Genomic DNA, 20,278 nt, shown 5'->3' with positions numbered 1-20,278 from the left:
TATAGTTGAATTGATGGCAATTACATTTTAAATCAATCTCAAATTAAATTAATTCAATTCGAAATTAATTTTGTATTTGCACAACACGACACTTAATGCGTGACCTCGTGATAAAATCTCGTCAATAGCTCCGCCCCAAATAGGAAGTCATGCACAACCATTGTTCAACCATTTGTTTTGCCAGGGAAAAGGTAAACGTGGAGGATACGAGTAGATTTAGATAAAGTCTAAACACTTGCGTTCTAAACAAAGTTAAAGATTTACTAGCAAATGACAATGGAGAATGCTGCCCACCTTCAAAGTCAGCTAACCTCTCTCATGAACGCGGTAATGAGGGCAGCGGTCGTGGAAATAGTCAGACTTGTAGAGGGCAGCGCCGTGGCCCTTCGCGAAGAGTTGTCCAAGAGTAAACGGGAGAACGAAGCACTGAAAGCCGAGAACGAGTCGAATAAAAATAAGATGCAAAATTTGGAAGCAAAACTAGCTGCAGAGCAGCGTTCTGTCGGTTGTCATGTAGCCGAAGCTGGTGGCGGTAAGGTAGTGTGTGTGGATAGTTGAAATCTTTCTATTGTATTGATTTTGTTGAAGTTACACGATTTCTTTCCTGGCAAATAAAAATGTCATGGTTTCTGTTTATGGTAATTATATAGATCCGTTTTTCCAAACAAAGGAAGATGTTAAGGCTTGTGCAGAGAAGACCCGTGCAAGGCTGCAATCTTTGGAGCCAGCAGGCCAATCCCAGGTTAGTATATTGTATAAGCACAGATGGAACAATGAGCCAGATATTTCACTGGATGTATATTCAATACCAAATCTGGTAAAGAGCACACTCGCTTCAGAATAGGCGTTCACTAACGGAAATATGCAAATACAAGCTAGAATGCGCCAATAGGATCTGGCTAGATCGTACTTGGCTCTGCCCCACCCTCCTTGTTCTGCCAACTATGAATAATTTGTTCCCATTGGAAATGACAGGCTGTGGTCCGTCTTGTTAGTTATAAAACATCTTTGGTATAAGGGCTGTTCCATGGTAACAGACTGATCCTTGGGAAGGCCCTATACCATCAAAGTTCACATTTTAAATGGTAAGCTTAGGGTTTTGGTATGTGCGCTCTAGCCAACAGCTTGCAGCTACACTGCAGGTTGAGAGCTTGAAGTTCCTTGGTGTACACATCACCAACAAACTATCATGGTCCAAACACACCAAGACAGTCGTGAAGAGGGCACGACAAAGCCTTTTCCCCTCTGGAAACTGAAAAGATTTGGCATTGGTCCTCAGATCCTCAAAAAGTTATACAGCTGCACCATCGAGAGCATCCTGACTGATTGCATCACTGTCTGGTATGGCAACTGCTCAGCCTCCGACTGTAAGGCACTACAGAGGGTAGTGCGTACAGCCCAGTACATCATTGGGGCCAAGCTTCCTGCCATCCAGGACCTTTATACAATGCGGTGTCAGAGGAAGGCCCTAAAAAATGTAAAAAGATTCCATCCACCCTAGTCATAGACTTTCTCTCTGCTACCCCACGGCAAGCGGTACCAGAGCGCCAAGTCTATGTCCAAAAGGCTTCTTAACAGCTTCTACCCCCAAGCCATAAGGCTCCTGAATAGCTAATCAAATGGCAACCCAGACTATTTGCATTGTCCCTCCGCTTTTACGCTGCTGCTACTCTGTTTATTATCTATGTATAGTCACTTTAACTCTACCTACATGTACATATTAACTCGACTAACCTGTTCTCCCGCACATTGACTCTACCGGTACCCCCTGAATATAGCCTCGCTACTGTTATTTTCCGGCTGCTCTTTAATTATTTGTTTTTTTACTTGTCTATCTTTTACTTAACACTTATTTTTCTTAACTGCGTTGTTGCTTAAGGGCTTCTAAGTAAGCATTTCACTGTAAGGTCTACACCTGTTGTATTCAGCGCATGTGACAAATTAAATGTGATTTATAGCCTACTACATGGTGAGATTGTTATGGACAAAAGTGAGAATTTTTTGGTCAAACGGCAGCCAATCATTGATCGTCAATGTCACCAGAATAAGACCCACTATTTATTGGAATGCAGCATCAAGCTCATCACTGCACTTTCATCACCCTGTGAAGTTCATCATAACTTATTTCATCTGTAGCCTAATAAACTACAAGCTTTCCCGAGTGGTAATGGGAGGACCACACAACATATCATAGTGTTTACTTCGATATGGTTGTTATACACTGCTCAAAAAAATAAAGGGAACACTTAAACAACACAAGTCAATCACACTTCTGTGAAATCAAACTGTCCACTTAGGAAGCAACACTGATTGACAATAAATTTCACATGCTGTTGTGCAAATGGAATAGACAACAGGTGGAAATTATAGGCAATTAGCAAGACACCCCCAATAAAGGAGTGGTTCTGCAGGTGGGGACCACAGGCCACTTCTCAGTTCCTATGTTTCCTGGCTGATGTTTTGGTCACTTTTGAATGCTGGCGGTGCTTTCACTCTAGTGGTAGCATGAGATGGAGTCTACAACCCACACAAATGGCTCAGGTAGTGCAGCTCATCCAGGATGGCACATCAATGCGAGCTGTGGCAAGAAGGTTTGCTGTGTCTGTCAGCGTAGTGTCCAGAGCATGGAGGCGCTACCAGGAGACAGGCCAGTACATCAGGAGACGTGGAGGAGGCCGTAGGAGGGCAACAATCCATCAGCAGGACGGCTACCTCCGCCTTTGTGCAAGGAGGAGCAGGAGTATCACTGCCAGAGCCCTGCAAGATGACCTCCAGCAGGCCACAAATGTGCATGTGTCTGCTCAAACGGTCAGAAACAGACTCCATGAGGGTGGTATAAGGGCCCGACGTCCACAGGTGGGGGTTGGGCTTACAGCCCAACACCGTGTAGGACATTTGGCATTTGCCAGAGAACACCAAGATTGGCAAATTCGCCACTGGCGCCCTGTGCTCTTCACAGATGAAAGCAGGTTCACACTGAGCACATGTGACAGACGTGACAGAGTCTGGAGACGCCGTGGAGAACGTTCTGCTGCCTGCAACATCCTCCAGCATGACCGGTTTGGCGGTGGGTCAGTCATGGTGTGGGGTGGCATTTCTTTGGGGGGGCCGCACAGCCCTCCATGTGCTCGCCAGAGGTAGCCTGACTGCCATTAGGTACCGAGATGAGATCCTCAGACCCCTTGTGAGACCATATGCTGGTGCGGTTGGCCCTGGGTTCCTCCTAATGCAAGACAATGCTAGACCTCATTTGGCTGGAGTGTGTCAGCAGTTCCTGCAAGAGGAAGGCATTGATGCTATGGACTGGCCCGCCCGTTCCCCAGACCTGAATCCAATTGAGCACATCATGTCTCACTCCATCCACCAACGCCACGTTGCACCACAGACTGTCCAGGAGTTGGCGGATGCTTTAGACCAGGTCTGGGAGGAGATCCCTCAGGAGCATGCCCAAGCGTTGTAGGGAGGTCATACAGGCACGTGGAGGCCACACACACTACTGAGCCTCATTTTGACTTGTACTTTAAGGACATTACATCAAAGTTGGATCAGCCTGTAGTGTGGTTTTCTACTTTAATTTTGAGTGTGACTCCAAATCCAGACCTCCATGGGTTGATAAATTGGATTTCCATTGATTATTTTTGTGTGGTTTTGTTGTCAGCACATTCAACTATGTAAAAAAATAAATATTTAATAAGATTATTTCTTTCATTCAGATCTAGGATGTGTTGTTTACGTATTCCCTTTATTTTTTTGAGCAGTATATCAATATTTGCGCATAAAGGCATTTCAACCACCATTTCTCATGTAATTCATTTTACAGACATAAAAAGATCCCTTCTTGTCTAGCCTATTTTACTTTTGTCGACATTTTAGAAAGCTAACTGACAAATTAGCTGTTTCCATCAGGCCTGTCGTGACGTTTTGGTATCCGCCATGTACTTTACAAACATAAAAAGGTTGGATGGAAACCTGGTTACTGAGACTCAGATTTTTCACTTTAAAATGTACATGTACCAGTCAAAAGTTTGACACTACAGCCTCCTAGCGCTGTGCCACCAGAGATTCTGGGTTCGAGCCCAGGCTCTGTCGCAGCCGGCCGCGACCGGGAGGCCCATGGGGCGGCGCACAATTGGCCCAGCGTCGTCCAGGTTAGGGAGGGTTTGGCCGGCATGGATATCCTTGTCTCATCGTGCACTAGCGACTCCTGTGGCGGACCGAGCGCAGTGCACGCTGACCAGGTCGCCAGTTGTACGGTGTTTCCTCCAACACATTGGTGCGGCTGGCTTCCGGGTTAGATGTGCATTGTGTCAGGAAGCAGTGCGTTTGGGTTGTGTTTCGGAGGACGCATGGCTCTCAACCTTTGCCTCTCCCGAGTCCATACGGGAGTTGCAGCGATGAGACAAGACTGTAACTACTACCAATTGGATACCACTAAATTGGGGAGGAAAAAAAGGGTAAAAAAAAACAAAACAAGTTTGACACTACTCATTCAAGAGTTTTTATTTTTACTATTTTCAACATTGTAGAATTATAGTGAATACATCAAAACTATGAAATAACACATGGAATCATGAGGTAACCAAGAAAGTGTTAAACAAATCAATTTAATTTTAGATTCTTCAAAGTAGCCACCCTTTGCCTTGATGACAGCTTTTCACACGCTTGGCATTCTCACAACCAGCTTCACCTGGAATGCCACATATGCTGAGCACTTGTTGGCTGCTTTTCCTTCACTCTGCGGTCCAACTCATCCCAAACCATCTCATTTGGGTTGAGGTCGGGTGATTGTGGAAGCCAGGTCATCTGATGCAGCACTCCATCACACTCTTTCTTGGTCAAATAGCCCTTACACAGCCTGGAGGTGTGTTGGGTCATTGACCTGTTGAAAAACAAATGACTGTCCCACTAAGTGCAAACCAGATGGGATGGTGTATCGCTGCATAATCCTGTGGTAGCCATGCTGGTTAAGTGTGCTTTGAATTCTAAATTTATTACTGACTGTCACCAGCAAAGCACACCATCACACCACCTCTTCTATGCTTCATGGTTGGGACCACGCATGCGGAGATCATCGTTACCCGACTCTGCTTTTTACAAAGAAACAGCGGTTGGAACCAAACATTTCAAATTTGGTCTCATCAGACCAAAGGACAGATTTTCACCGGTCTAATGTCCATTGCTCGTGTTTCTTGGTCCAAGCAAGTCTCTTCTTCTTATTGGTGTCCTTTAGTAGTGGTTTCTTTGCAGGAATTTGACCATGAAGGCCAGATTCAGAGTCTACTCTGTTGAGATGTCTGTTACTTGAACTCTGAAGCATTTATTTGGGCTGCAAATTCTTGTAACTCTAATGAACTTATCCTCTGCAGCAGAAGTAACTCTGGGTCTTCCTTTTCTGTGGGGGTCGTCATGTGAGCCAGTTTCATCATAGTGGTTGATGGTTTTTGCGACTGCACTTGAAGAAACTTTCAAAGTTCTTAACTTTCCGTATTAACTGACCTTCATGTCTTTAAAGTAATGATGGACTGTCGTTTCTCTTTGCTTATTTGAGCTGTTCTTGCCATAATATGGACTTAGCCTTATTTGGTAAAAGACCATCTTCTGTTACCATCCCTACCATGTCACTACACAAATATATATTTTGATTAACTCTTTTTTTTTTAGGTTACTACATGATTCCGTATATGTTATTTCATAGTTTTGATGTCTTCACTATTATTCTACAATGTAGAAAATAGTAAAAATAAAGAAGAACCCTGGAATGAGTAGGTGTCAACTTTTAAAGTACCACTTTTAAAATGTACTGAAGATTTTACAAAAACACATTTACTTGAACAGTGCAGATGCACAGTTTGGTAACATAATTATGTTTGTTATTTGTCATCATTCTTTTGCCAAACTTTGCATCTGTACTGTTATTATTGTGCATATATGTGTATGCTTTATTTAACTCTGCAATCATTAAATTTTTAGTTTGACACATTTTAAAGTGAAATATCTGAGTCTATTATTGTGGAATTGCCTATAATTATATACTAACCTGTATATTCAGATGTGTTCAATGCATGTGTTTCCGAGTGGAAATCATGTGGGATGTTATTGTGTTTGATGCAGGCTACAGCTTTCAATAAAGGGGAAGGCCTAAAAGTTGTTGCCACGGAGAAGGATGGAATAAAAGTACTTCGCATCAAGAAGGAAATAAATGAAGGCACAGAACATGACACACCATGTCCAATGACAGGTGAGTGCTACAGTAAATCATCATTGCCCCATAGGTGTTGGAAATATGGATACATCACAACTCTGTTTGAGAATAGTGGATCATTATTTTTCTCCCCTAGACACACAATAAGTTCATTTGAAGAGAAAGTTGTTTTTACTGTAATGGCACCGGTCTCTGTTTGCAGGTGAGCAGCCGTGTCCCAAAGTGGACATGGTGTACGGCAAGGAGTGGAGCCAAAGCCTGTGGCGAGACGGAAAAGAAATAGGAGACCATAGCGACAGAACAGAGGAGAAAGAAACTCCAGGACCGTCAATGACCCAGCATCAGGTCAGTCCCCTTCCCCATCAGAGGTTTTTATCTGAAAGAAGGCCTATGTAATACAAACACACGTGATGTTAACATGGTTGCGATTATCAGGTTGTTTGTGAACTATACACACACACACACCAAGACGGAACTCACACAGTGCTTCATTCCATGATTTGATTCTATTGAGCCACGTTGTGGTCATAAAATAAAAACGAATCAGACATGACGAAGGATGGGAATGGAAAGAGAAGTAAAACACAGCAGTCCAACAGTCAAACCAAACAATGCAAACGTTCTTCAAGAAGGAAACTTGTACCAGCTCTTCAAGTGCTTTGTGTCTCCCAAAGTCCTGCAGCATTAGGACATGAACAACAAACTCAAATCCCCTAAAATGACAATGGAGAACAATAAAAATAAACTCTTGAAGCTTATTGAATGTTCAGAGATATCCCTTTGTATCAACATGGACCTCAGACTACCAGACAGGCTACTGAGTCCCTTTACGTGTTTATTTACATACAATTCGTCGTCTTCTTACAGAACGGAGGTCCACTTCAGTGCAGTAAGCTGAATCCATCCACTCCTAACTTCAAAGTCTTCTGTGATCCTGAACGAGACACGTATCTCGACTAATGACTTGAGGGAATTTCTGAATTCTGTTCTCCTTGTCACTGACTGGTCATGACAGATAGACGGCAACGTTAAGGATCCTTGTCTTTACTTACTGGTTGGCCCACGGGACCTCCTATAAAACTGTCTCAGAGACTTTCGGAATCCCTCTGTCCAATGCTACCTGACTCGTCCGCGACGTTGTGGACAAACTGGCCAAGCTGTCCCCTCTTCAGACGAGCTGGCTCTCATGGTGGGTTTCGGGAAACTGGCCCTTCACCGGAGGTTTGAGAAGGCTGTGGGGGGCCATAGTCGTGTGCCACGTCAGGGTCAAGATCCCCAGTGCACCATTCCCCCAACAATGTCAAGGTGAGAAGCCCCTCCCCACCATCAACTTCCAAGGGGTCTGCGACCACACATGCCGCTTCATCAATGTCTTCGTGGGGCTGCCTGGGTCTATGAGCGACTTGAAGGTGCTCAGGCATAGTCCCCTGTGGAAAAGTGCTCCGAAGCACGACCAGTTTAACCAGCACCGTGCCATGGCTCTCTTCTACTAACCGAGAGGACCTTCGACATGAGAAAGTGCTGACACATCTTCCTCCAGCCCCTCAAGCTCCACCCAAGCTTCATCCCGAAAGTGCTTGCAATGTGCACTGTGCTGCATAACATCTGCCTCCGGTCCGGGGACGTGCTGGAGCCAGTAAAGGTTGAGGACAGAAACAAGGTGACTGAGGCTCTGAAGGAGTGGCTAGTGTCGAATGAGACCAGCAGAGAGGCGTTGAGGGACAGTTTGGCTTAACAGATCTCTACAATGAAATGAATGGCCTCAGTGAATGATGTGCAAGGGACATCTGCACCGGCAAACATGGCGGCAGTGCAAAAAGAATAGGCTTACAACATAGTGGTGATGGAGATTGATTACTTCAGGAGCCCATAAGCGGTGGTGGAACTGTCACTGCCGACCTTCTACGTTTTTCCTAAAACAATTTAGCAAAGTCACCTCTCCTATTCTAATGCTAATATACAGTTCCATGTATAAGATCCTCCACTTTATTTCAAATTTTTATACTGTACATGGTGAAGTGAAACACGATTGATTTTTTTTGTTGTTGGTATGGTGTGAATGTGGGACTGGTATTCTAACTATTAACTTGTTTTTTAAAATAATTGTTATTACTGTATGCATAATAAAAGCATCCCCTGTGGTCTGCAGTGCAGCCCTGGATGTGGTATGCATATGTCTTTGATAAAGCCTTCTTCATTGTGTCACTTAAAGGGACATTTTACCTTAGCGGAAAATACATGATAAGTTCATTATGCCAGGCGTATTTCAAACACTAATGCATTGTATACCAGTGATGAAACAGACCAAACCATCCTTGTATTCTTATGTCGTTACTGAATGCTTTTACCTTGTGTGGTGTTCGGGTCTGCGGGACCCATTTTCAATGTTTACTAAAATGAAAAACCTGAGACTCATTGGCCTTGGCTCATTTTCTGTGAACAACATGTAAAATAACACATTTTCATTGAGTGCACACTGTGTACTCCCCTACACATCTATATTACATACAGTGGGGGGGAAAAGTATTTGATCCCCTGACGATTTTGTACGTTTGCCCACTGATAAAGTATCAGCCTATAATTTTAATGGTAGGTTTATTTGAACAGTGAGAGACAGAATAACAACAAAAATATCCAGAAAAACGCATGTCAAAAATGTTATAAATTGATTTGCATTTTAATGAGGGAAATAAGTATTTGACCCCCTCTCAATCAGAAAGATTTCTGGCTCCCAGGTGTCTTTTATACAGGTAACGAGCTGAGATTAGGAGCACACTCTTAAAGGGAGTGCTCCTAATGCTTGTTACCTGTAAAAAAGACACCTGTCCACAGAAGCAATCAATCAGATTCCAAACTCTCCACCATGGCCAAGACCAAAGAGCTCTCCAAGGATGTCAGGGACAAGATTGTAGACCTACACAAGGCTGGAATGGCCTACAAGACCATCGCCAAGCAGCTTGGTGAGAAGGTGACAACATTTGGTGCGATTATTCGCAAATGGAAGAAACACAAAAGAACTGTCAATATCCCTCGGCCTGGGGCTCCATGCAAGATCTAACCTCGTGGGGTTGCAATGATCATGAGAACGGTGAGGAATCAGCCCAGATCTACACGGGGGGATCTTGTCAATGATCTCAAGGCAGCTGGGACCATAGTCACCAAGAAAACAATTGGTAACACACTACGCCGTGAAGGACTGAAATCCTGCAGTGCCCGCAAGGTCCCCCTGCTCAAGAATACATATACATGCCTGTCTGAAGTTTGCCAATGAACATCTGAATGATTCAGAGGACAACTGGGTGAAAGTGTTGTGGTCAGATGAGACCAAAATGGAGCTCTTTGGCATCAACTCAACTTGCCGTGTTTGGAGGAGGAGGAATGCTGCCTATGACCCCAAGAACACCATCTCCACCGTCAAACATGGAGGTGGAAACATTATGCTTTGGGGTGTTTTTCTGCTAAGGGGACAGGACAACTTCACCGCATCAAAGGGACGATGGACGGGGCCATGTACCGTCTAATCTTGGGTGAGAACATCCTTCCCTCAGCCAGGGCATTGAAAATGGGTCGTGGATGGGTATTCCAGCATGACAATGACCCAAAACACACGGCCAAGGCAACAAAGGAGTGGCTCAAGAAGAAGCACATTTAGATCCTGGAGTGGCCTAGCCAGTCTCCAGACCTTAATCCCATAGAAAATCTGTGGAGGGAGCTGAAGGTTCGAGTTGCCAAACGTCAGCCTCAACCTTAATGACTTGGAGAAGATCTGCAAAGAGGAGTGGGACAAAATCCCTCCTGAGATGTGTGCAAACCTGGTGGCCAACTACAAGAAACGTCTGACCTCAGTACTTGGTGGCAAAACCCTTGTTGGCAATCACAGTCATGTTTTGCAGAGGGGTCAAATACTTATTTCCCCCATTAAAATGCAAATCATTTTATAACATTTTTTACATGCGTTTTTTTTCAGGATTTTTTTGGTTATTCTGTCTCACTGTTCAAATAAACCTACTATTAAAATTATAGACTGATCATTTCTTTGTAAGTGGGCAAACGTACAAAATCAGCAGGGGATCAAATACTTTTCCCCCCTACTGTATGTGGTGTTCGGGTTCACTGGACCAGAGGGTAATAAAAGTGTGTTTGTAGGTGAAAACAAAAAAGGTTTGCGATGTGCCTTCACTCCGTCTTCCTCCTCCCTGCGTGTGCTGTTTCAACAGCACCAAGACCCTATATGTCTCCCTGCCTGTCTCCCGCTTTTCTCGCACTTTTTACCCTTTGTGGTGTGTGAAAGTACACAATGTCTTGCCTGGAACCTGCACAATGTTATTACAATAAATTATTTTGATACGTTGTAAAAAATGCAGTATTTTCCTACACTCTTCCCCAGCCAGGTGCAAATTGGGGGAGGGACACAACAAATAAATAGCTTTGCGTGTGTGTCTCCTTACAACAATCATTCAGTATGGCAAAAATCATCTCTGCTCAGAGGGCCTTTAGAAATCATTTTTGCAGAGAGAGAAGCTAGTCTTGAAGGAGTGTCTTCCACTTTGGAAGATTAAGAATTTTCCAAATATGAGGATCATGTCTCTGTCAATTTGGAGTCTGACAGTTAGTTGGAAGAGGAGGATGAGATTGACCCGCAGCCAGCCCTAGGACCAGCCTGTCAACGGTCTGCAGGAGGAGAAATATAGATGTCAAAATTGTTTGAAATTGAATGGTCTTCTTGACCAAGGAATGAGCCACCCCGCATGGCTGCCAATGTGATACGGATGCAACCAGGGCCGACGCGGATGGCGGATACTCATGTGCAGGACATAGTCTTCTAATGAACTGTTCATCCCAGACACCATCCAGAAAATCATTCTGGACTGCACTAATTTGGAGGGAAGGTATGTTTTAGGAGAGGGATGGAAGGAGATGGACCAAACTCATTTACATGCATACTTTGGGGTTCTTATCCCTGCTGGTGTTTTCAGATCGAATGGTGAATCCACAGAATCCCTGTGGGATGCAGAAACTGGCAGAGAACCATTCTGTGCAACAATGTCTCTGGAAAACTTCCACATTATTTCCAGCATTATCTGCTTCGATAACCGAGACACCAGACCAGCTCAGCAGCAGAGAGACAAGCTAGCTGCAATCAAGTCAGTGTGGGACAAGTGGATGGACAGCCTCCCACTGTTTTACAACCCTGGGCCCAACGTTACTGTTGATGAGCAGGTTACGCCATTTAGGGGCCGCTGCCCCTTCAGGCAGTACATACTGTCTAAACTCGCAAAATATGTAATCAAGATCTGGGCTGCCTGTGTTGCTGCTTCATCATATGCATGGAACTTCTAAGTGTATACGGAAGCCAGATGGAGCCTCTGAGAGGGACCAAGGGATGCAGGTTGTCCTGGACGTGACACAGGGACTCTGTGGCCACAACATCACCTGCGATAACTTTTTTAATTTTTTACTTCGCAAGCTGGGACAGGAGCTCCTCAAGAGGAAGCTGACAATGGTAGGAGGGATATGAAAAAAACAAGTCAGAGCTCCCACCTCAGCTGTTGAATACACAGAACAGGCCTATCAATTCCTCTGTCTTCACGGCCGACATGTCCCTACTGTCCTACCTGCCAAAGAAAGGCAAAAATGTGGTGCTCTTGAGAACGCTGCATAGGGATGGGAGAATTTGTGCCCAGAAATCATAATGGATTACAATGCCACAAAAGGAGGGGTGGACAATTTAGACAAGCTGGTGACTGGCTACAGCTGCAAAAAGAAGAACCCTACGCTGGCCACTTGTGATATTCTTGGACATCTCAGCATACAACACTTATGTCATGTGGAAAGCGTTGAACCCAGATTGGAACAGAGGGAAGCTCCCGGCTCATTCTCGAGGAGCTGGGCAAGGCATTGGTAAGACCACAAATCCAGAGGAAGCAACATCCCAAGGACCCTTGCTTCTGCAGCCATCGTGAGGAGGATGCTGGTGCGCCATCCGCCCGACCCACGGAATCAACTACTCCAATACCGGAAGTAAGTTTGAGTGATGTTGGTGTGTGTGTGTGACTCTCCTACCTTGGCCTGCTGTAACTATATATGTGAGTGAGATGTTTAGTAAAATTCCTGAACTAAGTGTTTTCATCATTCTAGATTGCAACTGGTAGCAACAAGAAGAAGCGCTGCGATGTGTGTGGACCCAAGAAGGACAGGAAGACACAGTACACATGCGTCAAGTGCAAGAAATACATTTGCAGCACACATACAGTAAAACTCTGTCCCTCATGTGGTGTGTAGACCGGCCTTAATTTGTGTTCAATGCGGCTCATTTATCATTTCCATAAAATACTGTATGTAAAATTTGTCCTTCCAATTTGTTCAGTTCAAAGCATTAAACATCGATAGTGATGAAAACCCCTGTTTCATTTATTTGTTCAGTATAACCTTGATTTATTCCACCCATGTCTTGATTATAATAGATTTTCTTCCTAGATTTAAAAAACGAATAGCGCTTTTATTGATAAATGTGATCTAGCAGAGGTAAATGGCAAATATTAACCATGTATGCTGTCTATATTGCTTGTAATTAATATAAGTCAACATTTTAAGTATTTTTACGTAAATTAAGGCTGTATTGTTTTAACCCAATAATGTTGTGGGTCCATCAGACCCAAGAACATTGGGTGAAAAACAAAAACATGAACCACCGCACAACGGTTAATATGCTACTTGACTTTTTCCATATTATGTTGTTACAGCCTGAATTTAAACTGGATTAAAGATGCAATATGCAGAAATCGCTACACCATTTCCTGGTTGCTAAAATTGTAATAGTTCGCCTTATTTCAGTTTGTGACAAAACAAGCAATACAGTGTATTCAGATCTCTTGACTTTTTACACATTTTTGTTACATTACAGCCTTATTCTAAAATGTATTAAATAGTTTTTTCCTCATCAAGCAATATCCCGTAATGACATAAGTATTCAGACCCATTACTCAGTACTTTGTTGAAGCACCTTTGGCAGCGATTACAGCCTTGAGTCTTCTTGGGTATGACACTACAAGCTTGGCACACCTGTATTTGGGGAGTTTCTCTCATTCTTCTCTGCAGGTCCTCTCAAGATCTGTCTGGTTTGATGGGGAGCGTCACTGCACCGCTATTTTCAAGTCTCTCCAGAGATGTTCGATCGGATTCAAGTCCAGGCTCTGGCTGGGGCCACTCAAGGACATTCAGCGACTCCTGCATTGTCTTGGCTGTGTGCTTAGGGTCGTTGTCCTGTTGGAAGGTGAACTTTCGCCCCCAGTCTAAAGTCCTGAGCGCTCTGGAGCAGGTTTTCATCAAGAATCTCTCAGTATTCTGCTCCGTTCACCTTTCCCTCGATCCTAACTAGTCTTCCAGTCCCTGCCTGGCACCATCCTTCGTCGTAGGGATGGTGCCAGGCTTCTTCGTCGTAGGGATGGTGCCAGGCTTCTTCCAGACGTGATGCTTGGCATTCAGGCCAAAGAGTTCAATCTTCATTTCATCAGACCAGAGAATCTTGTTTCTCATTGTCTGAGAGTCCTATAGGTGCTTTTTGGCAAACTTCAAGCGGGCTGTCGTGCCTTTTACTGAGTGGTTGCCGTCTGCCCCCTCTACCATAAAGGCCTGATTGGTGGAGTGCTGCAGAGATGGTTGTCCTTATGGAAGGTTCTCCATTTCTGCAGAGGAACTCTGGAGCTCTGTCGGAGTGACCATCGGGTTCTTGGTCACCTTCCTTCTCCCCCGATTGCTTAGTTTGGCAGGGCAGCCAGCTCTAGGAAGTGTCTTGGTGGTTCCAAACTTCTTCCATTTAAGAATGATGGAGGACACTGTGTTCTTGGGGACCTTCAATGCTGCAGAAAGTTTTTGGTACCCTTGCCCAGATCTGTGCCTCGACACAATCCTGTCTCGAACCTCTACGGACAATTTCTTCGACCTCATGGTTTAGTTTTTGATCTGACATGCACTGTCAACTGTGGGACCTTATCTAGACAGGGGTGTGCCTTTCCTAATCATGTCCAATCAATTGAATCTACCACAGGTGGACTCCAATCAAGTTGTAGAAACATCTCAAGGATGATCAATGGAAACCGGATGCACCTGAGCTCAATTTCGAGTCTCATAGCAAAGGGTCTGAATACTTATGTAAATAAGGTATGTTTTTTTATTTGTAATAAATATGCAATAATGTCTAAACCTGATTTTGCTTTGTCATTATGGGGTATTGTGTGTAGGAATGGGGTATTGTGTGTAGGAAAAAAATGTAATTTATTCCATTTTAGAATAAGGCTGTCACATAACCTAATGTGGGAAAAAGTCAAGGGTTCTGAATACTTTCCAAATGCACTGTATATAGTGTACAGAATCATTGTACCATCTAAACCGCTGTGATATTTTCAATAACCAAAAATATTGTATTTTCAGCTGTTTGAAGCTGGTGTACAAAACCCGAAAAGTAAAAGACTCAAAAAGCAGATGGGAAGCATAGAAATAGAACACACAACACATCTACAGCTTCTTAGACCTGCTTTCAATGAGTGACAGATCTTTAACTCACATTTCTATTTGAATTTGATCGGGTCGCCTAAAAAGTTATATATTGCAGCTTTAAATAGGGCTTGTTGGTCACTGGCCAACACAATACCCCATAATGTCAAAGTGGAATTGTGTTTTTAGAATATTTTTACAAATGATTAAAAAATGCCTTGTCATTCAACCCGTTTGTTATGGCAAGCCTAAATAAGATCAGGAGTTAACGTTTGCTTAAGTCACATAAGTTGCATGGACTCTGTGTGCAATAATAGTGTTTAACCTGATTTTTGATTTACTAGCCTCATCTCTTTACCCCACACATAATTATCTGTAAGGTCCCTCAGTCGAGCAGTGAATTTCAGACAACGATTCAAGCACAAAGACAAGGTAGATGTTCCAGTGCCTCGCAAAGACGGGCACATATTGGTAGATGGGATAAAATAAAAAAGCAGACAATGAATATCCCTTTGAGCATGGTGAAGTTATTAATTACATTTTGGATGGTGTATCAATACACCCAGTCACTACAAAGATACAGGTGTCCTTCCTAACTCAGTTGCTGGACAGGAAGGAAACCACTCAGGAATTTCACCATGAGGCCAACGGTGACTTGAAATCTGTTTTAATGGCAGTGATATGAGAAAACTGAGGATGGATCAACAACATTGTAGTTACTCAACAATACTAACCTAAATGACAGTGAAAAGGAAGCCTGTTCAGAACAAAACATATTCCAAAACATGCATCCTGTTTGCAACAAGGCACTAAAGTAATACTGCAAAAAAGGTGGCAAAGCAATTCACTTTTTGTCCCGAGTACAAAGTGTTATGTTTGGGGCAAATCCAATACAACACATTACTGAGTACCACTCTCCATATTTTCAAGCATAGTGGTGGCTGCATCATGTTATAGGTATGCTTGTAATCCGTTAAGGACTGGGAGTTTTCCAGGATAAAAAATAATCAAAATGGAGCAAAAAATCTTAGAGGAAAACCTTGTTTTCTGCTTTCTACCAGACATTAGGAGATTAATTCACCTTTCAGCAGGACAATAACCTAAAACGAATGGCCAAATCTCTACACTGGAGTTGCTTACTAAGAAGACGGTGAATATTCCTGAGTGGCCGAGTTACAGTTTTGCCTGAAATCTACTTGAACATTTATGGCATGACCTGGAAATGGTTGTCTAGCAATGATCAACAACCAAATTGACCGCTTGAAGAATTTGTATTTTTTTTGTGTGTACATTTTACACATTTTTCTCCCCAATTTCTTGATGTCCAATTAATAGTTAAAGTCTTGTCCCATTGCTGCAACTCCCGTACGGATTCGGGAGAGGTGAAGGTCGAGAGCCATGCTTCTTGACACACTGCTTGCTTAACCCGGAAGCCAGCCACGCCAATGTGTCGGAGGAAACACTGTACAGCTGGCAACCGAAGTCTGTGTGCATTCCCCCAGCCCACCACAAGGAGTCACTAGAGCGCGATGGGACAAGGACATCCCAGCCGGCCAAACCCTCCCCTAACCCGGACGACGCTGGGCCAATTGTGCGCCGCCTCATGGGTCTCCCGCTCGCGGCCGGCTGTGACACAGCCCGTGATCGAACCCGGATCTGTAGTGACGTCTCTAGCACTGCGATGCAGTGCCTTAGACTGCTGCGCGACTTGGAAAGCTTGAATAATTTTTTTAAAGAATAATGGGCAAATGTTGCACAATCCAGGTGTGGAAAGCTCTTAGAGACTTACCCAGAAAGACTCACAGCTGTAAATGCTGCCAAAGGTGCTTCTACAAAGTATTGACTCAGGGGTGTGAATACTTATGTACATTTGATTTCTGTATTTAATTTTCAATAAATTTGTGACAATTTCTAAAAACATGTTTTCACGGCGTAATAGGATATTGTGTGTAGAGGGGTGAGAAAAAAATATTTAATCCATTTTGAATTAAGGCTGTAACACAACAAAATGTGGAATAAGTCTATGGGTATGAATACGTTCCGAAGGCACTGTATATTATTTTGACAACTGATCATTTTGATTATTTCGTTAATTATCATTATTTGGACTTTTCACAGAAAAGGAGAATTGTACATTATGCGGATGATTGGATTGAAGAGGACTGGATTAAAGAGGAGGGCGTACCAGTGGAAACCAATGAAAGTGTAAGTGTTTGCCGAGTAACCATATTTAGTGTTGGTGAAATGAATGTTAAGGTCACTTAGTAGCACAACATTTACAGTCAAAACCAAAATAATGTTATTTTACAATTGAAACCTTGTTTATAATAAACAAATCATTGTTTATAATAAACAAATCGTTGTTTATAATAAACAAATCGTTGTTTTCCATGTTTTTGCAGATTGATACTTCAGTCATCCCATTCATGGCGGACAGTGATTTGTCAGAGTATGGAGACGGACTGTCCACACTTTGCAGCCAAGCGAATTACATGGATGCCATGACAGAGAGCTTGAAAGGCAGATTAGGGTCTGTTAGGGATAAACAAACCACACGATTAAAAACTGGATTGTTGGGGAATACCAATGCCAAGAAGAAACAGAGAATAATTGAACTAGGCTGGATGGACTTCAATGAAAAGGGGCAAGAGTTCAAGCAAGTCAGGACAGTAAACGGTGGCGGTACAAGACACCTCTATGTTGACAAAAAGAAATCTGTTGAGGAAATCAAAGTAATGGCAGAGGAAATGTTTTTCCCAAATGGACTTTCAAAGAAAAACACCCAACTGGAGGACTATCGCAGAGAAATCAGATGGAGGTACACTCAAGTAAACAATTCAAGCACTGTGGAAGAACTTTATGAGGAAACCAAAGTGGGATGTCTACGACTCTATCTTTGCACAAAGGCACACAATGTCCGAGATTTTGGGGTTGTAGTCGGTGCCGCCTCCGCCTATACCCAGAGTACGCGCTGCGCGTAGGGCCCCGCCTATACACAGTACACGTTGCGCTTAGGGCCCCGCGGCCCCTAGAGGGCTCCCCACCCAGGGACTTTAGGAACTCAGTCGGGGTCTCAACTTACTGTTGGGAGTTAAAACAGCAGAATACATATGGTTGCAATTCCAAATGTGGTTGTGCATCAGCAGTTTTCTTTTCGTGTCTGTCACTGACAGTCACTCAATTAGCCCATGTCAACTAACATTTTATAGATTGCTAGGTAACTTAGTCTGGCCAGCTTGTAGTAATCATGGCTGAATTACATGGAGGGGGGGCCCTCCAACCAAATTATTTGATCAAATTTGGTCTTTACTACTATAGCCCATAGAAACACGTTGAATAGCACATTCATAAATGGCAAAAAAAATACAGTCAAAAATAAATCATAAGGTTTTGTAGTGTCTTTCCTATGTCTAGGAGATCTAAGAAAGCTCAGGAAATATTTTAGTTTTTTGGACACATTTTAACCCCTTATTCTTGTTGGCACAACTACCTCCATTCATTTGTATGGTTTACCTTCAGACGAGTCCCGAGACACTTGTGTTGGTCGTAGAGCAAAATGGAGAACACCATCGATTGGTCTGACAATCAGGGCTGTAGCTCTGCCACATTCCAGATATCTATAGTTTAAACTGACGGATTTTGATGGGGGTATCTTTATCACATTAGTTAGATTGCATCAAATAGACTCAACAGCCTAATTCTTGAGGACACAATTACCATATATTTTTTACTCATTAGATTATAATGTATATACAATAATCTAGCGTGGAAATGTTTACTCAATGTATTAAAACTGTGACTTGTTTTGTTTGTACCAATGATCTCAAATGTCATTTTTTGCTGATGTGGAATTTTTTTATGATGCTTTCTTTAGTTAGGCGGCAGGTAGCCTAATGGTTAGAGCGTTGGGCCGGTAACCGAAAGTTTGCTGGATCGAATCCCCGAGCTGACAAGGTAAACATCTGTCGTTCTACCCCTGAGCAAGGCAGTTAACCCACTGTTCCCCGGGCGCAGAAGACGTGGAATGTCGATTAAGGGATTGGGTTAACCCTTGTGCGTTTGCTGAAAAAAATGACGTCCATTGTGATATGGGTCAGATTGACCAGCACAGTTTAAACACTCAAGACAGTCAAAGAATCAAGTAAAAACATGACAACTTTATTTAGTCTTCTGAGACCTTTCAGAAAGAAGAAATACAATACCAAAACTCTTTATTTAATAACTATTTGTTAAACATATTTCACAAACAAGCATTTGTTTCCCCAAGTGGGCATTTTATTTTGTATTTCCCAGTAACAGTAACACTTAGGTGTCATTTGACCCTGTTGTTCAAAAGTATCCCTTCAGTCTTTCTCTCCGCATGTTGAACACAATGTACGTGTGTGCTTTCTGCAGCTGTATTTATTGCATTCTACACAAGTGGTGCTGGTTTTACTGTCTTGGCGAGGGAGGCAGAGCAAATCCTGTAGGCCCTGGAACAATTTTGTATTACATTGGAAGCTGACAGTCTACCTTGACTTTGTTATGGTGACGGTGACCATTCCATATTACCATCTTTAGACTTCCATGTCCTCTCTTCTCTGGATGCTGGTTGTTGCATGCTCTCTCTCTCTCATCTGATGGAGGAGATGGTATGGCAGAGTCCTCCTCTGAATCCTCTTCCCCAAAGAAAAATTCACAATCTGGATCATCAACAGCATTGTCCTCATCTCTGAAACCTCTTCTTCTATTTCACTGTCACAGTCCAGAATTTGTGACAAGGCTTCATTGACTGAAAATCTTTTGGAGCTCATTTTTGACTGTCTGTGTCCAGGGGCGAAAATCTGATATCAACTTTGGAGGGGACAATTACATGAAATTTTCTCAAGAGCAATTCCTGAGGGGGACTCCAAAAGTAGTGCTGTAACACATAGCCTACATTGTAATATGGTAAATGTATATTGAGGAACCAAAGAAATAAGGTGTTTGCTGTACTCCTAACTACCGGTACCCAAAACTACACAACTAATCACAACAGCAATACCATCGCCTTTAACAAATCTTAATTCAGTCACCAGTTTAAGTTGAGAGTGGGGGTATCCATGGCATTTTCCAATTATGTTCCTATTTTACAAGTCAAAAAAATTGAGAACCTTTCATAATGTTGCCAAACAAAGACTCAACAAACTTACCTGAGACTCCCTGTCTCTGCCAGTCTGTCCCTGCATATCTGTCCCCAACTCTGCTGTCTGTGTGCCATCTTTGCCTGCTCTGCCTAATGACATCATTGTGAAACATTTCCATTAGAATTTCATTTCTTTCTTATGAACATTTTATCAACTAGTCTGAGATATTAGGCTACTAGGGTTCTTACTATGCGTTTTGGTGTACTGAAAAATACTCTGATGTCCGTCTTTTATTTTTCTGCCATTTTTCTACCTGGCAGTAGGAGATGGGCTTCTATCATCTTCAATCATTCTATTTGGGCTTCGATCTAAAAGGTAGCTAGCAAATGTGAAACGGATTAAAATGCCAAGAGTTGACAGCTGTATGAGTTCACCATTTACACAACATATGCTGCAACCTTTTGTAATTTTAATAGTT

At 43.0% G+C, this 20,278-nt stretch overlaps 1 protein-coding gene across 4 annotated transcripts; it reads left to right on the top strand.

Annotated features, from left to right (window-relative positions):
• Nucleotides 1-18,509, top strand: LOC106577546 (uncharacterized). 4 transcript variants are annotated; one of them, XR_001322166.2, is made up of 7 exons: nt 70-532; nt 651-742; nt 6,112-6,238; nt 6,405-6,547; nt 12,341-12,476; nt 16,814-16,900; nt 17,098-18,509. XR_001322166.2 is itself a non-coding variant. In XM_014155663.2 (6 exons), the coding sequence occupies exons 3-6, from the start codon at nt 6,232-6,234 to the stop codon at nt 17,674-17,676; spliced, it is 816 nt and encodes a 271-aa protein (XP_014011138.2). In that variant the 5' UTR covers nt 1-537; nt 651-742; nt 6,112-6,231; the 3' UTR covers nt 17,677-18,509. The 4 variants fall into 4 exon arrangements, 3 of the variants coding, with proteins under 3 accessions (XP_014011138.2, XP_014011137.2, XP_014011139.1); XM_014155663.2 differs by lacking the exon at nt 12,341-12,476 and having other exon boundaries at nt 1-537; XM_014155662.2 differs by lacking the exon at nt 12,341-12,476 and having other exon boundaries at nt 32-532.
• Nucleotides 18,510-20,278: the final 1,769 nt, after the last annotated feature.

This window comes from Salmo salar, chromosome ssa18 (assembly GCF_905237065.1).
Source record: "Salmo salar chromosome ssa18, Ssal_v3.1, whole genome shotgun sequence".
NCBI lineage: Eukaryota > Metazoa > Chordata > Actinopteri > Salmoniformes > Salmonidae > Salmo > Salmo salar.
The sequence above is the reverse complement of the archived record's forward strand: the minus strand, read 5'-3'. Positions and strand labels throughout refer to the sequence as shown.

Excerpts from the sequence above, each read along its gene's own strand:
- LOC106577546 (XM_014155662.2), top strand. The coding sequence starts at position 271 with ATGACAATGGAGAATGCTGCCCACCTTCAAAGTCAGCTAACCTCTCTC. Across the intron at positions 743-6,111 it reads AGCCAGCAGGCCAATCCCAG|GCTACAGCTTTCAATAAAGG; the intron begins GTTAGTATATTG and ends TGTTTGATGCAG. Across the intron at positions 6,548-16,813 it reads CGTCAATGACCCAGCATCAG|AAAAGGAGAATTGTACATTA; the intron begins GTCAGTCCCCTT and ends GACTTTTCACAG.